We start from the raw sequence: 22,535 nt of genomic DNA, 5'->3' as shown, positions 1-22,535 counted from the left end.
GATAATTTGGGACATCTCTGTTTTCCCTTAATTTTGTGGCGAACCCAAAATTTCTCTTAAAGAAGTGAAGTTGGCCAGGCATGGTGATATAAACACATTTAATCCCAGCACCTGGTAAACATAGGCAGGGAGATCTCTGCAAGTTCAAGGCCAGCCTAGTCTACAAAGACCCTGTCTTTCAAAAAAAGAAAAAGAATAGGAAAGAGTAATCTATTTTTAGAAGAAGCAAAATAGTTGGTCTTGGCAAAACTATGTTCTAGTATAAGACTAGGTAGAACTATGAAAAACTTTCATAATTTTATTTTCCACATATCTAGTTGGGGTCGTATAACAAAATGCCATAAAGAGCCAAGGTTTTCCCTCCAAAGACTAAACCTACATTTCAGCAGAGAGGATAGTGTTGCTCTGTTAGATATCTGTTTTTAGAATCTGTCTTTGACAGTACTATGACTTTTGTTGAATTAAGCTTTTTAGGAAATACTAGCTGAATGATTTCAGTCTCTTCCAAATTAACACAACTTTTCTCTAGATACCTATGAAACTACAGGCATGGTTCCTTATTTCCTGAAGACTCTGGCACAGATTTTGCCTAACTGTTTGCCCCACACGGGGTGGGGTTATGAGTTTGTGGCCCCACCAGAGGTACTCCTCCTCCTTGTCACTCTAGCAGGGAGGAAGGGTCAGAAGAGCCTGTAGGGTGATGGGTTTATTTGTAGGAGACAGTGTTGCTCTTCTGAAATTTCTCCCAAACAAATTGTTAGTTAAGTCTTTAACCATAAAGCAAGATCTGTCCCTAGCATGCTGAAGGGCTAATTTTCTTAGTCTTTTCTATAAAAATTTTCCACAGAGTTGATAATTGATACTTTCTTTAGGCCAATCTTCTTTTAGAAGACTGGAGAAATGGAATTGGTATATTTCACCTTCTACAATTTTTTAGAGAGCCCATAAAGTCTTAAGGGATGTGTATATTCTTAAGGAATAAGTAGCTCATTGCTATTTATTTTAATACTTCTGATTTCTCCTTATATTGCAAATTTTGTGAATATTTTAGCAAAATTTTAACAACTTGGATACAGTAAGTTGGCAGAGTTTCCATTCCTCGAAATCTTTTTGTTTTCAGTTTGACCCATGTGAAGCCTGGCATCTTTTGTTGGAGATAGTTTCTATGTCACCCATAGGGCCTTAAACTCGAACTCTTCCTGCCTTAGCCTCCCAGTGCTGAGGTTATAGATAAGCACTACCACATCCAGCTTGGGTTCGTTCTTTAATTCTTTGCTTTCCATGAAGACCATATATGGATCTCATATATAAATCTATCATAACTCTATATCATGTATATGATCATTTTTTTCTGTTTTTTGTTTGTTAGAATTTTTTCCTGTTAGAACTGTATGTACCATTTTTCTTAAATTACAAAGCCTGTTGTTTTTCCTTCCAATAAGAACAAAAGAACATCATTATAGTAGTCAGAAAGTACCTGCACTCAAATTTAACCATCCTGGCCCTTGGAATATTGCTAGTGTGCTCAAAGACCCCTCCCTGTTCTTTATTGTGCTACTAAGTTGAAAAACACTTGGTAGTTGTTAATAAGTACTTGGAAAAAGTAAAAGGAAAACATGTTGATATTGCTTTTTTTTTTCTTCTTTGTTCCACTATAGCAAGTTGAAGTAGATTGCCAACAATGTATGCTGGAAATCCTGGATACTGCAGGAACAGTAAGGATTCTTTCCTTTTCATTTACCAAGTTTTAGTCTGTGAGCAGATTTTGTTATCTGAATAATTCTCTGTGTAAAGTGATTATTCTGACTTTTTAAAATTCTTTAAATGCAAGCCTTCATAAATTTTCTTAGGCATATACAATTGTTTTGTGATGTGATTGATGTCCACATATGATAATTGTGTACTGAGTTCACCTGAAAAATTGGAAGTTTTTTTGGTAGAGAGGGAGCAGTCTTTTTATAGTGTAGTAAGGTATATGCTATAATATGTATGTAAAAATATATATACATACTATTTTTTTTAAAGTTATTTAAGGGCTGGAGAGATGATTCAGTGGTTAAAAGCACTGGCTGCTCTTCCAGAGGACCTGGGTTCAATTCCTATCACCCACATGGCAGCTCACAGCTGTCTGTAACTCCAGTTCCAGAGGATCTGACATCCTCACACAGACATACATGCAAACAAAAAACCAATGCACGTTAAATAAATATATAATGGGGGGTGGGGTGGAGTGTATTTAAGTTCAGAATTTTAGTTAAGGTAGGTATTCCCCTTCCTAGTCCCACCTTCCTTAGCACTCTAGTTAACTGGTTTCCTGCAGCTTCTCAAACACTGTATGTTTCTCCTTGGGCCCTGTGTATTTGTTGATCTCTGCCTGGGACACCTTGTAAGAGCATACACATTAACCTCCTCTTCCTTCTGGCTCTCCTGTTACCTGTAAGTACTTTCCCCTCGAAAATGTAAACTTCTACTCCACACCCCACTCCACACCCCAAAAAAGAGAAACTCTGCTTTATTTTTTTCTGTCACATTACAAGAACATACACTTTAACCTCCTCTTCCTTCTGGCTCTCCTGTTACCTGTAAGTACTTTCCCCTCGAAAATGTAAACTTCTACTCCACACCCTACTCCACACCCCAAAAAAGAGAAACTCTTTCTCAGCTTTATTTTTTCTGTCACATTACTGTCTGGTCTACTTTGTACTTTATTTTTTTTTATCTCCATGTATATTCCTTGAAAGATTTTTGCCTTTTGTGTTGACCAACATATTTTCCTGCTGAAACGGTTGTTGAGTAGATGAATCTTGTAGACTAAACTTGAAGGTTAAGAACGTGGGTGAGTGTTAGCACAGCTGACGTCTTGTAGTACAAATCGAGTGCAGCAAACAGGCGGCTGGAGCATCTAGAACTGCTTGGATATAGTAGACAGAATGGAGGCATGACAGCGGGAATCAACAAGCTAAAGAAGCAAACAGTTTATGAAGCTTTGTGGATCTGTGTGCTTAATGATAGAGGTTAAAAAGTTCATTTTTAATCTTCTGCTATATGTGACTTCTATAATACTGTGTGTAAAATCCAAGCACTTTTTAGATAGGATTCTGTTCTATATTGTTACCTATAGTTATAACATACACTAATGATTTCTCCAAAGAAGGGAAACTAGGTTTTAAACAAACAGAATCATTTTAATTTAGTGAAACTGTAGCTGTGTGACCAATGTTAATGGTTAGTGAATCTGAAGAAAATAGTCACTGTACTATTCTCAGATCTTTTCTAAGAATTTGAAATGCAGGGAACAGGAAGATAAAAAATATATGAAAAAGCTCTTTTCAAGAGTCTAACCTAGGGTTGGTTATGTACTAATTGTCAAGATGATAAAACATCAGTAGAAAGATAGTTGAGACTGACCATGCTGGATGATTATAACTCAGCATTGGATTTGCATCTTGGATTGCTTCTACTTGAGTGGTGATCCTATTATAAGTCTTCCAAAGAAAATCAATTAAGGTTTGTATATTAAAGGAATTGTACCAACAAACACAAATATTCATCTCAGTTTCTAGAAACTAGTATAAAGTCTTATGACAATATGTAATTTAAAATGTATGTCCTTATTTGAGATTATTCTATTTAAAATCATTCCAGCATACATTGAAAAACTGCATATATTTATAACTGGATCTATTTTTTTATATTATAGGAGCAATTTACAGCAATGAGGGATTTATATATGAAGAATGGCCAAGGGTTTGCACTAGTTTATTCAATTACAGCTCAGTCTACGTTTAATGACTTACAGGATTTGAGAGAACAGATTTTACGGGTTAAAGACACAGAAGATGTAAGTATTTCTCTCATTAAAACATTGCCATCTCTCCGTAGTCAAATAAAAGTGTCTGCTTTCAGGCCAGGCAGTGGTGGCGCACACTTTTAATACCAGCACTCAGGAGACAGAGGTAGGTGAATCTCTGAGTTCGATGCCAGCCTGGTCTACAAAGTGAGTTCCAGGACAGGCTCCAAAAGCTACATAGAGAAACCCTGTCTGAAAAACCCCCCAAAAAAGAAAAAAAAAAAAGTGTCTGCTTTGTCATCAGTATAAGATTTGGAAGGTATCTAACACATGTCCAAAACAGCCCATGAAAATAAATTTTGACTTTCAAAGTTAACCTATAAATTATATGCTGGGATGTTTAGAATATGAGATTTGTGTGGCAAAGTGAGCATTGTACCATGTGGATAAAAAGTACAGGAGAGATTAGAAGTTAGGAGTTAGAAGATGTCACAGCAGAAGGAGAACTAAGTGGAACTCATGTTGAGCTTTAAATGTGAGAAGTAGTGTTCATAGAACCATAATGATTAATGTTCCTTTTTCTAATAGTCTATCATACATGTTATTTGGGTTACTTTGGTGTTTTGTTTTAACACATTATCTTGTTATATAGCCCAGGCTAGCCTCAGGCACTTAACCTTCCTATCTTTATCTTTTTGTTTTGTTTTGTTTTGGTTTGGTTTTTTGAGACAAGGTTTCTCTGTGTAGCCCTGACTGTCCTGGAACTCACTCTGTAGACCAGGCTGTCCTCAAACTCATAGAGGTCTGTCTGCCTCTGCCCCCTGAGTGCTGGGATTAAAGGCATGCACCACCACCGCCCAGCTCTCCACCTTTAAGTCCTGGGTTTATAGGCATGTACCACCCTTGTTGGTAGCATATACCTTTTTTTGTAAAAAATGAAATAATTTTACATGTTTACATCATTTTGAAGTTACGGAAAAATCCCTTTTCAATTACATATATTTGGATAGAAATTTTCAGTTGCACCTTTCTGGTTTTGTGTATTTTCTCTAATAGGAGCATATTCACCTGCTCAGGACTTTAACCTTGATACCATAGATACGAATTTGTGCCATGTAACCCCATGACTTCCCTTAATGAATAGTTTTCTTCCTTTCTGTGATGAATTTATCCAAAGAGTTCTGTTTTCACAGAGTTACAATGAGTTCTGGTAATGTTAATCCCCTTTATTTCATCAGTAAAGGACAAAAGATGCCTAGACTGTTGACTGTAGCCTCTTTTGGGTAGAAAGTTCACCATATCTCTTACATTCTTCTTTTGTGTGGTGCTGTTGTCTTAGAACCTCCTGGCTTTGTTCTCTGAACTTTTAGCTGAGAAACAAAACAGCTTATTAGCTGTGGAAGTGGATGTTGTGTTTCAAGGTAGTCAAGTGTCTGTGGTATGGAGGAAAAGGAAGACACAGCTGCATGTATGTGTCTTCCACGAGGTAAGGCTAGAAGAAGATGTTGAATTCCCTAGAGCTAGAGTTACAGGTGATTGTAAGCCACCTGACCTAAGTGTTGAGAACTGAACTCAGGTCCTTTGACAGAGGAGCAGTGCTACTGACCACTAAACCATCTCTCCAGCTCCTGTCTTTAGTCTTAATCCTCCCTAATATTTCACCTACATAGTCTTAAGTCTAATTGATATTAGATATAGAAGTAGAAGCTGCTAATAATGTCACTATTTTTGGCATTTATTAGACCTTGAGATGAAGCACGTAAACTACTTAGGGTTAATGAACATAGTGTTTAATGTATTGCAGGGAGTTCCTTTTCCTTCAGAATTTTCTACTTGAAATTCAGTTATTTGTAGTAATCTACATAAGAATTTTAGGATCATTAAGGGATGGAGAGATGGCTTAGTAATTAAGTACTTGCTGCTCTTACAGAGGACTAGGATTCAATCCTCAGCATCCACATGGCAGCTCATAACTATCTTTTGGCCATCCTAGGTACCATACATGAACATTGTACACAACATTCATACAAAAAATTAAAATTAAGAAAAAATGGGATCATATTCTTTAGAATAATTTGGTATATGAATGTAGTAGAAGTTCTTCCATATTTTTTGGCCTCTTCCTTCTTCCCTCCATTTCTTCTTCCATCCCAAACAACCACAACACACACCCTTTTTTTAAGCACTTAGTGGAGCATACACTTATAGACTGGTGTGTTTCTGTTGTTAGCAGGTAATTGCTTATTTGTAAAAAGAGAGTAAGTAACTAGTATGTAATAAATTTGTTTTTTCCTTCCTGCAGGTTCCAATGATTTTGGTTGGCAATAAATGTGACCTGGAAGACGAGCGGGTAGTTGGCAAAGAACAAGGCCAGAATTTAGCAAGACAGTGGTGTAACTGTGCCTTTTTAGAATCTTCTGCAAAGTCAAAGATCAACGTTAATGAGGTAGCCTGCAACTACTGGACAGTACAAACAAGTGCCTTTCTACTTTCTGTTTGCCTTAAATTAATAGCCAGAATTTGTAAGAAAAAGAATTATCTTGATTTTATTACCTTGTAGAAAGTAGTCATTTCTAGATACCATGTTCCTTGGCTTCCAGGACTTCAGTCTCTGATAGTTGTAATGCAGACACCTAATTTTAACTTATTGTCAAAGGCTGTATATAAAGTCCTGCTAAGCCTTTAAGTGATATGCTAGAGCTAGCATGTGAAAATGGTCACACTTTTATAGCAGTTACTTATCCCGTTGAATATAAAAAATAGATGGTAAAGTCCAATAGAAGAGTACAAAAAATTAAAGTTGCTATTATAATGGATTTTTGTTATATAATACCATCATAGAATTCGATTTTTGATTCTTGCCTCACTTTTGATGCATGCCTGAAGAAAGTGTGGGATCTGTGTATGAATGGACATGTAATTCAAACCATTCAGTCCTTTTAAGCTGATAGTCCAGATGAACACAGCTGATGTAAGTACTCCACGATCTTAAGTTATTAACTGTGGGCCTTCTGGCTTTGCAAATAGGCTATGTGCCTCATTTTAAAGAGCCAATAGTTGACTGAGCCCCTAAAAATTTACTGTAGTTCCCAAATTGCTACTGCCAATCAGGTAAACACATGAGATTGTTTTTGCTTTTGGAACTTTACCAGAAGCCTTTGAAAAAGAAAATCAGTGGGGGCAGAGAGACAGAGTAAGCCTCCTGTCCCCTTCTCTGGCCCTTGGAAGCATGGCAGGTAACTAGACCTAGGTGAGAATGAGAGTGGGTTAGGTCGTTGAGGCTGGGGTTTCACTCACTGTTGCTCTCTGGCCTCTGTTCTGTAAGTCATTTTTCATGACTATCCTTGTAGACTATTACTAGACTTTTAAGATGGCTAAATTATTTTAAACACTTGGCAAGGGAAAAAAAATCAGCTTCCTACAGATTCTGTTTCTTACAAATAGTCAAGAATGCTAAAGCTTGCTTTTTTAGGTGAAACCACTTTTAACAAATATAAAAAAAAACCTGTTAATTCCATTCATCTGGCAAACATATTGAGTACCTGTTGTATACCTGGCACTTTATTCTGCACCCAGGTGGCATTCATCCAGACAGAACTATTTCTACCCTTAAGAAGTTTACATCCTAGTTGAGAAACAAGTCCTGCTGAGTGCTTCCATTACAGTTATTTGTTATTCACTGGCAGGTAAATGAGAAGAAATTGATAGCCATCCAGTCATCCACTCATCTTTCTTTGTTGTGAAATTAGAACTTTCTAGAGGTTGTTTTTGAAAATGTGGCTATAATAAAAATTTAATGTTTAGTGTATTATTTTCTCAAAGAACAAGCAAGCAAGAAAAGGAGCCAGGTATGGTGGTATACACTTAGTAATCCCAGCACTCTGGATGCCAAGGCAGGAGAATGAACTCTAGGCCAGCCTGGGCTATATATAACAAGACCCTAACTAAAATGAACAAACAATATTTTAATGAAGAATACATTACAGTTGGTGAGTGCCCCTGAATAGTAAAATTGTGTTGTGATGTCACCTTATATAACATGGTTGGCCTTTGGAATCTGGTTCCTTACTGTCTCGGTCACCCTCACTGCTCTCTACCTACTAAGCTCATCAAGTGTGCTGAGGCTGAATTGGACCAGAGTCCATCACACAAGACCTCTTCTGTAGGAGCCAGAGTTTAGTAGGGAGGAAGTAAGTGTTCCTCATCTTTAATCATTACTGATTATGGGAACTACACAAGCTAGTAAAGCTCCCTTGAATGCAGTTTTTAATGCAGCAGAATTGACTTTTTCATGACAGTCTTGTTAAAGTTTCCACATAGGGGTTTAGAAAACAATATAAAATGTCATAGTCATTTTATAATCTCTACTTCTTTGAAAAACCACACAGTCTGCATGCTAGAAATGAGAATATAATTTCAAGTGTTTTGTTTTCTTTTTTTTTTTTTTTAAGATTTTACTCTTCGTAGGCTAATAATTCAGCTGCAGAATTCCTTGGGTAGTTTATAGTTGTTCAGACAGTTTATGCTGCTGTATAAATGCTTGTGTGGTTTCTGAATGCATGAAGATAGAGGAATAATAATTTCACAAGATTCAGCTCTTGACTTTAAATTTGCAAACAGACAAGAACACAATACTTGGCCAGAGCCCTCTAATTCTCTATATTCTACAAGTAGCAATTGATGCACTGGAATGACCTCAGTCTTAACCCCAAATTTCTTTTTCTTTGCTGAAGCTGGAGTAATGATTGGAATAAAGACATCCCAATTAGGAATGGGAGAGGGGTTGAGAAACTCTATTCTGTGTTCCCTCTAGATTTTTCTATAGTTCAGAGAGATGAGGAAGAACCTAGGCTGGGGACTTTCAGCATTTCTAACCAAATATTATAGTTCGAACTTGCCCTCATCACTGAACCATCTGCTGCTGTGAGGTAGGCAATGTTTTCCAAAGAAATCATTTAGAATAATACTACAAGCAATCAGTTACCTGTCTCTATAATGTGTGCCAGAAATGGGACACTGACTGGTATGGAGAAACTGAAAGAGGAACTGCGTATGTGTTTCGTTAATTTACTGTTCTGGTTTATCTTTTTGTTATTTTTGTATCATAGTTTGCATGTTAAGCCTTGTGCACCAATGAGAACTTTTTCCTGACTCATATACCTTAAGTTCTTAAAGGCTTCAGAGTTGTGGAAACAGCTACCATTTTGCTTATAAATACTGTAGTTTTAACCTCTTAGAAATAAGACTATAGAGAGTGGAGTGTTTTTAGGAAATGGGAGTTGAATGGATAGGATAAACAGAAAAGAATATATTTATTTATAGCTTTGTAATGAATCTGTTCTTTTTTTCTTTGCAACCATTTAGTCTTGTAATCTCTGAATCATTTGAAAAAGTAACAGATGATTATCATCTTAAAGAAATGTAGCTTGTCATCTTTTTAAAACAATGCACAGGCTAGACTATATAGCTCATTGGTGGAGGACTTGCCTAACATGCACAGGCCCTGGGTTTAATTTTCTACTGCAACAAACAACAAAAGAAATAAATGTAAGTCACTGATGTTAAAATCTCTTGCTTTTGAAATTTTCTTAAATTAATCTAAGAATAAGAAAAAAAATAGTCTGTTTACCCTTCATTTAGATTCACTAGTTATTAACATTTTGCCACATATTTATAGAAGTCACTTTTCTTCGCTCCTATATATTTTAGTATGTGTTTCCTGGGATCAAAGGGGTTCTCAGGCTATAGAGATTGTTCTGTGATTAAGAGCTCATAGGGCTTTATGAAAGGCTCCCATGGGTCACAACCTCCTTTAAGTCCAGCTACAGGCGATTTAACACTTCGGGACTCCACAGGCACCCACACAGATACATAAATGGAAAATTTTTTTTAAAAAATCACTAAAATTTTAAGGACATTCTCTAACAAAATAATAACTTATTAAAATCATGCAGCTAAAGATACAACTCAGCTATAGAGTGTTTGTCTACATGAGCAAAGCCTCAGTTCATTTCCCAACACTGCAAAATAAAAGTAAAATCAGGAAACTTGCTTTCAACACTGTTTGGTTTATATGTAGTTTTATCGTATTAAGTGTGCTAATGTTTTAAAGACTGTGTCAGCTGACTCTGGTTCTTTGCTTAAATAATGCAGGCTCTCATTTACTAGTGACCTGGGATGAAAATGAACTCTTGCCAAGTTGACTTTAAGGAATACAATAGGGATGGACTGGTAACCCAGGCTTACTAACTCGCTTTTATGAAATAAAAAGTATTGTATTTTTGTCTTTGATGATTTTTACTCTTCAAAGATGAATCTCCAAGATTATTACTGTACTGTTTGTGCCTTCAAATCAAGGGTTAGTGGACTTTTCCTGTCTGTTGTTGTTGTCGTGTTTGCACTCAGGAGGTAGAAGAAAATGGACCTCTTGAGTTCAAGGTCAGCCTGGTCTACAAAGTGAGTTTCAGGCCATCAAGGGCTGAATAGTGAGACCCTACCTTAAAAAACAAATCCATAAGGGGTGGACAGCATGTACCTGTTCTTATATTATCTGAACAGATATGCTTTTTCCTGTCCCAGCCTAAAATATACATCATCATCATCAAATGCAAATTGAGGGAAATTTTATACGTTTATTAGACTTAATTTTTCAGAAATGACAAAACCCTGGAGGACAAAGACCAAATTTTAAAGTCTTCCCAATTTTAAAAGGCCAAACAAAAGCAGTTCATGGGGTAATATCCATCTATAATCCCAGCACTTGGGAGATGGAGGCAAGAGGATCAGGATTTCAAGGCCAGCCTTGACTAATAGTGAATTTGAAGCCAGCATGGGCTTGAAGTGAGATCCCCATCTCAAACAAATAAGGAAATAATAACAGACAGACAAGTGCTACAATATCAAGAAACAAAATGCAGTGTAGCTCCTGATAGATTTCTGCCCACGAGGAGAGTAATGTTTTAGGGCCTCATTGAGATAATTGACAAAATTAGAATTTACACTGAAGATAATACAAAGAAATGTATGGATGTTTAAATGTCTTGACTAGGATCAGCATTATGCTAAGGTTACATAAGAATATATTCTTGCTGGTAAGATGGCTCATGCCTTTGATCCCAGCACTTGGGAGGCAGAGGCAGGCAGATCTCTGAGTTCAAGGCCAGGTTGGTCTACACAGTGAGTTCCAGGACAGCCAGGGATACACAGAGAAACCCTGCCTTGAAAAGTACTCCCCCCAAAAAAAAAGAAATGTATATTCTTGTTCTGGGGGATACGTGCTTAGCCCTTTAAGGATCCATGCCACTATCATATGGTTCAAAATTATTACTTGGATCTAGGAACAATGTACGGAAGCTTTTTGGTGCTGTTACTGTAATTTTAATTATAACTTTAAGTGTTCACTCCCTTCAACTTCTAATTTTTTTTAATTGACTGCTGGCTGTCTAAGAGCAGGTACATATCCTTCCTCATGTATAGGTAAGGCCCACTTTACTCTGAGAGTTAGCTTGGGGAGCTAAGAAACTTCAGAAGAAAACAGTAAAGTTCATTTCTAATGGCAGAACAATACTTAGTACTTTCAAAATGATTTTGTGGAACAAACAATCAGTACTTTTTATTGTTGTTTTTACCTAGATATTTTATGACCTGGTCAGACAGATAAATAGAAAAACACCAGTGGAAAAGAAGAAGCCTAAAAAGAAATCATGTCTGCTGCTCTAGACTTGAAGTCAGCAGCAGCTCTGAGCCAGGTAAGATGATGCTAAGCAGAACAAAGGCCTTCCTCGTTTCTCCCAACTGGAACCGTTTTACTTCCTCTGAGTATTTCTGAGCCTCCATTGCTCATCCCTGTGACAGACACCTATATCTGTTGGATAATTTGCCTTCTCCCCAGGAGAGTCTCCACTCTCAAAGGGAGAACCGTGTGTGATTTGCTCACCACCTTGTTGCCAGCACCTGCTGAAGAGTGGGTATTTAAGAAATGGTGCTAGAGGTTAGGTAGAGCACTTACCTAGTGTTAGCATTTCGGTTTGCTCCTCTTTGAACTTAGCAGGAGCAGAAATATGTAATGTGTTATGTCTCCCATCTTTCACCCAGAGTGGTATTTTTAGAAGTATCCATGTTACATGTATCAGTAGTTTATTTTTATTATATGACAATACTTAATACTGAGCCTAGCCTGGCAGCTCACACCTATTATCCGAGACAAAGAATGAGGCAGGAAGATTAGAAGTTCAAAGCCAGCCTCCCTTACATATCAAAGTCAGAACAGTCAGGGCTACATGAGACCCTGGCTTAAAACTAAAACAAACAAAATATATGGATAGGGACTGGAGAGATGGCTCAGAGGTTAAGAGCACTGGCTACTCTTCCAGAGGACCCAGGTTCATTTCCCAGCACCCACATGGCAGTTCACAACTGTCTGTAGCTCCAGTACAGGGGATCTGGCTCACACAGGCATACATGAGGGCAAAACATCAATGCACCAAAAAAGAAAAAAAAGCCTGCTGTGTGGTATTAAATACACACACACACACACACACACACACACACACACACACACACACACACACACACGGATAGTTTGCAGTTCTATGGATGACTTGCACACATGCACGTACATAGAAACATAATGGCTAGCTCATATATACACATACATATATGTATATATATGTATACACACACACATCATCAGCAATTCATGAATTCTACATCCTCCCCAACATTGTTATTTTCAGGCTTTTTAAACCTGAGCCATTCTGTCTGCTGTGTGGTGGCATATGAAGTTCTGCTTATCAGTTCTTCTCAAAAGTGAGTGACTCTCCATCAAATGTTTTACCAGTCTGCATCAGGTGGTAGTTGACTTCAGATAGCATTTCAGCTTTCATTAAGTGGACCCACTAGAGAGAAATTCATGGCAGCATTTGCACTGCCCGTTGGGTAAGAAACCAGGCCCTGTGAGCTGGTTACTTGTTTTCCTTTAACTACATATTTAAATCCCCTGATGTTTCTTCTTTGTTAGCTAATAAACTCAAACAGAATGCTTTCATGGAGCAGATGTATGGTTTAGTGGAGGCTAATTATGTGAATATGACTAAACTTGATGGAGTTAGAATAGGAATGTAAACTCTGCTCACTTGAGAGTTGATAACACTAACTATTGTTGATCTCTGGGGCCTGTTTAGTAGATTACTGCTTTCTGAGTTCCTGATGAGCTAATTTGTGCTCCTTAGAGATAGGGGTGAGTAAGTATATCTCTTAGAGAAAACAATTGAGTAACTGCAACCCTTTTTAATGGAAAAAATAGAAAGGAGGAAAAGCGTAGATTGTCTCGGGTGGTCAAACTGGGAAGGTCAGCTTCTGTCTAAATGATTTCTTTTTCTGAAGAGCTGAGTGGCTTTTCCTAAAACTAACTGGTTAAAACACTTTTAATCATGAGTTTCCTGAAAGTGATTATTGTTAAATTACTGGTGTTTGTGTGTGTTTAAGGAAGGGGACAAAGACAAACATGAGGACCCAAGTTGGTAATGTGTTGTTTTACTCTTTTATAGTTGACTGGCTTATTGACACTATTACCTTGGCAATCCTGAGTTTTAACTTTGCATTCTCAGAAAATGTTCTTTTAGCTTAAAGGAAAAGATACCACTTGGCCTATTATGATTTGAAAATGCATTCATCCAGTTGACCTTAGAGAAGAGAAATCTTGCCTAGGTCTTGCAATAAGCCATTCTTATTGGTTGCATCAATCCTTAGACTTGTACAAAATTCAGTTTAAAATGTAGTCTCCTGAGATATTGTAGGTGTGTGATGATAGAGGTCTTATCAGTCAGAATGCTTTGTAGTACCTTTATTGTGATTTGCAATGCCATGTTATACGTGTATTTTTTGAAGTGCTAAAGCTTAGTGTGGTGGCACATGCCTGTAGCTATTCAGGCTAAGCCAGGAGGATTACTTGAGTGCAGGAGTTTGAGGCCATCCTAGCCAACATAACAAGACTAGGGAGGAAAAGTTCTAAGATAACAGGGTAGATTTAAATAACAATTACAGTGTTTTAGTAAGAGTAGCTGAACTTTGGGGGCAGCTTATATGTCTATAAGTCTTTAAGTAGAATTGTATTAAAACATGTAAATCTCTTAAATATTCCAATTTTAAAGACCTCAGAAATCACCAGGAGTTCTCCCTCTAAACTAATTGGCTTCTGCTAAGTAGTAAGACCTGCTGATTTCTTCTGCCTTTGAGTATGGGATCTTTCTGCATTGTCTTCTGCCAGCTGTGTTAGAAATTATAGTACCTAATATGGGATCAGAAAATGGCTGAATATAGAATTTCACATAGAGTTTATGTAGACAAATATTGAACTTAAAAAAAAAAAGATAATGGGATACAAGTAAAATATTACTGTCTGCCTCTTTATAGGTAGGGTATTAGATAAGATGTGAAATAGTAAGTATAATAAAACCAGGGACAAACAAAAATTGATTATTAATAGCTTTTTGTGCACTCAGTCTTCTATATTTGGTTTTGAACTTTTGAGACAGTCTTGCATACTCCAAAACTGTAGTCAATGTCAAACTTGGACTCCTGATCCGCATGCCACCACGCCTGGCTTATTTTTGAACATGTGTAATAGGAAGGTAAAATAGCTCTTCTACTGAAATAGCTTGGTGTAATTTAGTTCCTTAGTAATGGTCAGTAGATGTCATCCTTTGTGTGTTATTAGATATTTGTTTATTGACTGCCACCTTCGGACAACAAGAGAACTCTATCTATGTGTGTCTGTGTCTGTTCAATGTTCCAGATCACAGAAATGAAGAACTGTTGCCTAATTGGAAAGTGCCAGCATTCCAGACTTCAAAAACTAAATCTGAAGAGGCTTCTCCTGTTTTATATATTATGTGAAGAATTTAGATCTTATATTGGTTTGCACAAGTTCCCTGGAGAAAAAGTTGCTCTGTGTATATCTCCTGGAAATAAGACATAGTATTTCTCCTTTGCAATAGCAGTTATAACAGATGTGAAATAAGATACTTGACTCTAATACAATTATACAGAAGAGCATGGATGCATTTCAAATGTTAGATGTTACTACTATAATCAAATGATTTCATATTGACCTTTTTATCATGACTCCTCCCTATCAAGCACTAAAAAGTTGAACCATCATACTTTATATCTGTAATGATATAGATTATGAAATCTCCCTTTAAACTCATTGCAGCAGATAACTTTTTGAGTCATTGACTTCATTTTATATTTAAAAATTATGAAAATATCATCTGTCATTATATTCTAATTAAAATTGTTTGTGCATAATGCTTTGGAAAAATGGGTCTTTTATAGGGAAAAAACTGGGATAACTGATTTCTATGGCTTTCAAAGCTAAAATATATAATATACTAAACCAACTCTAATATTGCTTCTTGTGTTTTACTGTCAGATTAAATTACAGCTTTTATGGATGATTAAATTTTAGTACATTTTCATTTGGTTTGTGTCTTTTTGTTATTGTTTATAGATTTAAGTCCTTTATTTTATAATGACCACATTGTTTAAATGCAACAGTAGCTCCTTTCTGCCTGTTGAGCAGACCACTTGGCTTTAAACTACACTTATGGGTGATTTCTCTAGGAACAGACCTCGCACTTCCTGCTCTAGATATATTTATTCCTACTCTACAGTAAAATACACCAGACGACATAGAATAGTTTTGTATATTCTCTCTTGACCTTAAAGATTGTATCTTATTGAATAAAATATCCCACTCTGTATTATTTTTATATGTAAAAAGATAAGTTTAATATTGTATGAGGGTTTGACTTTGACTATTACAAATCCCGCACAGCTTGTAATTTCATCCAGGGAATCCTTGCCATTGTCAATTTGTTGGTGTGAGTGAATCCACCAATGCAGTGTTCTGTGAAAATTTTCAAACTTGCTTTCTAAGAGATTGAAGAACTTGAGGGAAGTGGTTGCAACTCAGAACACAAACAGGGATGCGTGACCTGACTGTCTGAGCAGTGTAGCAGGAGTGATATGAAGATAGCAACATCACAGTTTTAGCTGGCTGTATAGAGGTGCTTTTCTTTTCCTTCTCAGTTGCATTTTATAAAGGTGGGGCTTATGTAGGACATGGACCCAGGGTGATACTGCTGTGTGTTCTCCATGAAGAAAGGGAAAGCAAATGGCTTGTTGGCCAGCTGCATACTGGAGAAGAAAGCAGATTGCAAGCTTAGGAAACCCTGTGCCTTGTCCCCAAAAATCAAGGAGACCAGTCCTAGAAAGTAAATCTTTGCTCAGGGATCTAGATACTGTCTCATTGCAACTAGTTGTGAAGAGGTGTTCATGCCTTGCTGAGATTTGCCAGGTATGTTTCCAGCCCTTCAGTTACTAAGTCAGCTTTCAAATGTAAGATCTGACCAACCTGAAGAAATGTCAAAAATACTGTTTGAAACATTGGAAATTGTATTCTTTTGATATTCTAATAAACTTAGCTACTTAATATTTCCCTTCTCTTGATGCAGTTATGCACGTCTGTGACTGAGGGGCAAAACCTTAAAGTCAACTGAAATGCAAGTGGAAGGTAGGGCCAGTCGGTCCCTGTGAGAAAAGCTGGGCTGTTTGCTTGTTTGTGTTTGTTTTTTAAATGGGGTCTTACTGTGCTACTCAGGCTGGCTTCAAAGCTCTGGGTTCAGGTGATCCTCCTGCCTCAGTGTCTCAAGTAACTAGGACTACAGGAGCATGTCACTGTGTGCCCAATTAGAGGCAGTCCATATTTTAAGGACCTTTAAAATCATTATCCTTTGAAATATTTCTCATACATTTCTTTGGATTTAAAATCGTGGACAGACAGACCTCATGCAAACCAGTAAAATGTCTAAATCCTGTGTCAGGTGAGTTGTGTAGGTATTTGTTACATGACATTGAAGTCTCACCAGTTTAACTGATTTTTTTTATCAGCTTCCTTTGTCACCTTTTACACTCTCCACTGGGGTTAAAGGTATAAATCAAGAAAAATGTCCTTTTTGGCACCCAGGGGTATTTAAGGCAGGACCAATAGAGTCAGGAATGCAGTGTTATCTAAGGGAATTCTGTACTTGCTGAGCAAGTTGAAAAGGTGTCCTGTTAAGAGAGTTATCTTTTTATAGTGTCTTTTTGTGAACTCCTTGGTCTTGGAAGGGGTGCCCAAAGACAAGATATATTTTTATAGCCAAGAAATCAAGAGTCTCTTGATTTAATCATCATTCATATTCATGAACGAATTCCATAGTAGTGCTTGTGGCTGTTTCAGGTACAATAGCTTTAGTTGTGTGAAAAATACTCATTTAAAGGAAGCCTGATGCTACAATTGGTAGTTTTTCTTTTCCCCCAACTAGACCACAAACAACTTTAATGACTTGATGCCTCCACTAGTTTTAGAGTTAACAGTAAATACTAGTATATCATCTTACCCTCCACCAGGGGGAGCTTCAGTATCAGATGATGCTTCTGTCTACCAGCATATCAAAAGTACTCTGTACATGCCTTTCCTTACAAAGAGGCATGGAAGCGTTCCCTCAAGAGTTTACAACTTAATCAGGAAGGAAAGATACACAAAATGTGTGGGAGGTATGAATACCATTAACTTAATGAGCTGTGGCCACTTAAGTATTTTTCTTAATGTTTGGAGAAACAGTGGCTGTTGGCATGTAACTGCTGTCCATCACAGCCGGAACTCATTTTGGTCTGGCATCCTCATCTGATGTCATCAGAAGCTACATTTTACTCCTCAGTAAGACAATTCACTTCTTTGACAGTGTAATGTACTTGGAAAAATTGACATGTAGAGGAAAATGCTGTTATTTTGCTATCCACTTCATTGAAACAAGTAGTTTGGAGTCATTTTTCTCATACAAATAGTAATAAAAATATTCTGCATCTCTTGAGTCCTGCCACTTTAAAATAGCTTCCCTGTGTACCCTCACAGGTCAACAATTATTTGTCAGTCATATGTCTGAGTTTTGGTCTAGGAACTAAGGAGCAGAAAGAATTAATGAGTATTATGTTTTTCTTCCTGACCAGTACTCACAGGATATTGGAAAACAAAGTGTGCTCTTATAAATTATGTGTTGAAACCAACATAAAGAAGAAATCGTCTCATAATTGGAGGAGTAAAATAATTTTCAAAAATGCTTTTATTTGAGTATTGTGCTTATTTAAGGTGCTAAATATATAGTAATGTAGACCACTGAATCCACCCCAAACGTCAAAGGACACATTGGTCTGCATGTTCTTCTAGGATCTGGAAAGAGCCTGTCTTGTGGGAAGCAAATGAATGTGAGCATTGAGAAGTCTGACTATCCAGCTATTAGTTGCTCAGAACATAAACCTATATATTCTTGTGAATACAGTACAGCTATTAGGTTCATCTTGAGTTTCTCTTCCTGCAGTTTCATCTTGGATTCATTGAGTGTGCAGTCCTCTTAACTCTATCCTGTTTAAATGTTCTTTAAGAACAGCTAAAGGTTTGGAACTGGATGCCTAGTTCTTTCTTGGGAAGGCAACATGGATTCTGTTTTCCAGGCATTAACAGCCTTCGAAAGAAACTTGAGAATTGCAAATGCTTTGGGCTTGTTAAGAAGCAGACAACTATAGTTCTAGGCCCAACTGCTAATTGCTTATGCAAGAGATTGGCTGTTTCCATAAAGGAAAAACTTTAATAAAGCTTCCCATTTTAAACAGTTGTGTGTCTCTTGCTTTGAACTGTTGTTTTCAGTGATTTTCTTTAGTCTTACCCATGTTCAAATTCTTAACACTAAACTTGGAGGGCCTACAAAGCAGAAAAATGCATGATCTTTATGGACATATCAATTACTGTTATCTGTGCTCTACACCAGTACTGCTCTGAATGCATGGAATACAACAATGAATCAAACATACCCAAATATCATCCCTTGTAGACTTTTAATCTTTAGAAAATGGCAAAATATTGTGATGGGGAGATGAGTGAGTAGGTAGGTACCCCAAGTGTTTTCTGTGTAAACAAAAGGATTTGAGTTTGGATCCTTAGCACTCACACACCCATGTAAAAGGCAGGGCCTACTGATTCCTGTAATCTCAGCACTGGCAAGTGAGCAGAGATGGTCCCAGGAACTGACTGGCCATCAAGTCTAGCCAAACAATGAGCTCCAGGTTCAATGAGAGACCCCATCTTCAAACAAAGTGGAGAGTAATAAAGGGAGACACTCAGCATTGATCTCTGGCCTTCACAAACATATGCATGGGCACGTGCACTGGCACATGGGCACACGCACTCACTGCACATACCACACATGTGGATAGATAAAGCTGTTGAAACCCCTTGTGTTTATTATGGATGCTGTAGGGGGAAAAAAAGTAAGTATATGGTACAACAGGCAACAGGAATAAGTGGGTGAAAGATTTATGTGTCCCTGTGTTGGTTATGTGAGGAAACACTGAAAATGTGAGAGCCTATGCCAGCTGCCTGGGAGGAAGTAGGTCTTCACACAGGAAAAGGATAAGGGCAAGGGCCTTACTCTAGCATAGGGTGGGCATGTTGGAAGACTAATGAAGTCAGCATGGCTAGTGAAGAATAAACAAGAGGAAGAATAGTGTAGATATTAGAATTGGCTGAGTTGAATATGGAGGGGGGAAATCAGCATTAGTCTGGGAAGGATTTTAACAAAAGGCACAGCATAGAATCAGTGTGTCATCAAGAACACTCTGTTGGAGGCTGGAGAGACGGCTCAGCAGTTAAGAGCACTTGTTGCACTTGAAGAGGTCCTGGAACCCAAATGGCTGCTCACAACCATCAAACTCTAGTTCTAGGGTACCGACACCTTATCTGGTTCCATGGGCACTGCATACATGTGGTGAACATATATACATGCAGACAAAACACCTATACAAATTACATTTATCAGTTCTTTATGAACCACCAGTTCCTGATGCTTTGGCTCACAAGGATATTAGGATTAAGAAGGGAAAGCTTTTGCTTTTATTTCTGCATTATCTGACATGGTTTATTCCCCTCATGTTTAGCATAGGCCGACACCCTGGACATTCGGTAACTACTAGCTCTCCCATACCTTATGAGATTTCCCTCTGTCTTTACACCATAGATAGGCAGCAGCCCCTCTGGCTGTCTACAGTTGTGCTGTATCCTAGTTTTTAGTTCTGTCAAGTAGGTCCCAGCTTCCTCATTGACATCCCATTGACAGGTCTTTCCATGTGGGTGAGGAATCCACAGGCCACAGTTATTAATGTAGCTCCTGGTCCAACTTGCCTAAGCATGACTGGGCTCTTCCTCTCCAGCTGGATGGGCTGTAGTTTGAAGGAAAGTCTGGGATAAGGGAATGGGAGGCATTCAGCCTTCCTAGTTCGCAAAGTAGGTCTTGGAGCAGTGGAGCCTGCCCATCCTTTGTGAACTGTAAAGCAAGAAGCTTGGAGACACTATTTGATCCCTCTACTCCCAGAAGGGTCCTAAAGCCTATGCCAGAAGCTTTGTGGAGTTCTTTGGACCCCTGGAATCGCTGGTGCAAAACTTTGCCGTTTTCTGGGATCTGAGTTTCCTTGTGAACGGATGCTTGGAACCTCAGTAGAGGGTCTGAACAGTTACTTCACTCGGTTTGGCCTAAGGCTCTGTGATGATGGTCTTTAGGCCACTGGCAGGTGTAAATTGAACACAGACATGTCTGAGATGCCCAGGGAGCTGATGGTATACAGGGGTTCAGTTGTGTTTGCCTCATTTGGAAGAAACTTAATTACTTTCTTTTTTAAGTGCTTGATTCAGGGCTGGGGAGGAGGTGGCTCAGTGGTAGAGTGTGGGATCTAGCATAAGCAAGGTCTGGGAGTCCATCCCAGCACCCATCCCCCCCACCCCACCCCACACGCACCACCTTCCTGAGTTTGTGGTGTCCAGCCCTCTCCCACAACTTGCACACAAGTGCCTGTGCACCTTCTGGGCCTAGTGGGGAGACAATGCCTGGAGGGTGGCCAGAAGTGGAACTGGAGGTGGAGAAGGCAGGCGCTCACCACCCAACTCTCAGTTTCCTTCCCTGTCACCCTGCCCACCCCTCCCCTCCCTTAAATGTCACAATAAGGGGAGGAGGATCTAGCAGACTTGGTGTCCCCATTAGAGCATAGCAATTTAGGGGTAGGAAGGTAAAACAGGACATCCACGGGTGGGACCCAGGTCAGGAAGGCTGGAGGAAAGAGGCCAGGCAAGAAAAGGAGAAAATTGGGGGGACATCTGGGACAAAGATGACTTCTTCAGTGGCTCTTGAGAAAGACGTGGCTGTGATCCTCTGAAAGGCCTGAGCAGCCCAGTGACAGCATGACAACAGAGATAGGTGAGAGAAGGGAGGTGAGACGCCACCCTGGCTGGCATTAAAATAGAATTGGCTTGGGAAGGCAAGCAGTGAACCAGGGACGGGACTGCGCAAGAGCTAGAGGGGGGCTGTCTACTGAAGTTTCCTGCTCGGACAGGAACTGGTCACGACTCCCCTTTTTTCTGGGAAATGGACTTTGAAGCTGCGAGAGACAGAGTAGGGGGGTCAGCTAAGAAAAGCTTGGCCACTGGCAGTCTAAAACAGCCCCCCAATGGTGCACTCAGCTCAGGACTCCCTGGGGAGTGGAGATCACAGCAACCCCGGGCTCAGGACTGGAAGCAGAAATACTGAGTAGTCACTACCTTGGAGGTGCTCAGAGATCTGGAGGAGAAGGAAAGCATGCACAGAAGGGACTTGCCAAGCTAAGTCCTGGGGTTTAGACTAAGACACAGCCAAGGCCTGTGGGAGGGTTCCGTGGTGGCTTTCAAGCTGAGAAAAGTAAAAGGCAATCTGAGCAGGAACTGCACTCAGGATGGCACAGGCAGACCCAAGCTTGGAGCACTGAAGGGAACCCATCTCCTTGGTAGGTAAAGTGAGTGAGAAGTTCCGAAACAAGGCCCAGCAAGCCAGTTGGGGTCTACTTGAGCAAGGTTGGGCCTCTTGACACTTGGGACACACAGGAAGCCCAGGATGATGTCACAAACTGCTCATAGACCCCATTAGTGTCCTTACAAACCCTGGATCATATACTTAGATAAGGACAGCTTCCCCCTTGGAACCAGCACCTACGTACAGCTTCCTAATGGATGCCCAAACCACCCTGCCTGGCCACAAGGCCAGAGAGGGAAGGTACAATGTTGGGGAGAGTTCAAAATAAGCAGAGGTTCAGAACGCTGTTTCCTACTGTCCCTGGACGGGGTAGAGTCCAGTCAGGGATCCTGCTTGAGGAGATATAGAGGAAAGAAGAACTTAGTAATTGTCAAGGTCTCCTGTGAGATTTGCCCCCAGCTATGGGCACACCAACTTGTGGCCTCTGACCAGCACAGACGTGCTTTCAGGGACTGGGGGTGGTGAGGGAGAGAGGACTCCAGTGGGGGACTGGAATGTAAGAATGAGGTCTCTGTTGCAGGGACAAAGATGACTCCTTGGGGATGGCTTGCATGGGTGTGCATTGGGCTTGGGAGAGGTGGATGGAAGGGATATGCTGGTACTGATGGAAGGGGTCGCGGGAAGGGCAAGGAGTAGGTCTTGTCAAATTCAGGCTTCAGGGGGAAACGATGAATCTTAGGAATGGCCCCCAGGGTGTCTAGAGAAAAGGAATGATGTGGCCTGGAAGGGAACTCTGGCCACCAAGGACAAACAGCTGGCCAGCAGAATTTGGCTCATTCAACTTTATCCCTGGCCTGAAATTGAGGCCCCAG

The 22,535-nt window shown here is 39.2% G+C and overlaps 1 protein-coding gene across 3 annotated transcripts in view; it reads left to right on the top strand.

Moving 5' to 3' along the window:
• The window catches only part of Rap1a (RAP1A, member of RAS oncogene family), an 80,022-nt gene extending 63,734 nt beyond the window's left edge, over window positions 1-16,288 (top strand). For 2 of the 3 annotated variants that reach the window (XM_052732008.1, XM_052732009.1), the window contains 5 exons: window positions 1,659-1,715; window positions 3,701-3,841; window positions 6,093-6,236; window positions 11,423-11,538; window positions 14,586-16,288. In XM_052732008.1, coding sequence (XP_052587968.1) covers window positions 1,659-1,715; window positions 3,701-3,841; window positions 6,093-6,236; window positions 11,423-11,509 — 429 coding nt within the window. In that variant the 3' untranslated portion in view covers window positions 11,510-11,538; window positions 14,586-16,288. Of the gene's footprint in view, window positions 1-1,658; window positions 1,716-3,700; window positions 3,842-6,092; window positions 6,237-8,603; window positions 8,719-11,422; window positions 11,539-14,585 lie in introns of those variants that run through there. The other variant, XR_008216727.1, reaches the window with a different exon arrangement.
• Window positions 16,289-22,535: the final 6,247 nt, after the last annotated feature.

Source organism: Peromyscus californicus, unplaced genomic scaffold (genome assembly GCF_007827085.1).
Source record: "Peromyscus californicus insignis strain IS unplaced genomic scaffold, ASM782708v3 Scaffold_9__1_contigs__length_137607984, whole genome shotgun sequence".
In the NCBI taxonomy this organism is placed as follows: Eukaryota; Metazoa; Chordata; class Mammalia; order Rodentia; family Cricetidae; genus Peromyscus; species Peromyscus californicus.
Note: the sequence above shows the minus strand (reverse complement) of the source record. Positions and strands in the feature narration are given on the sequence as shown.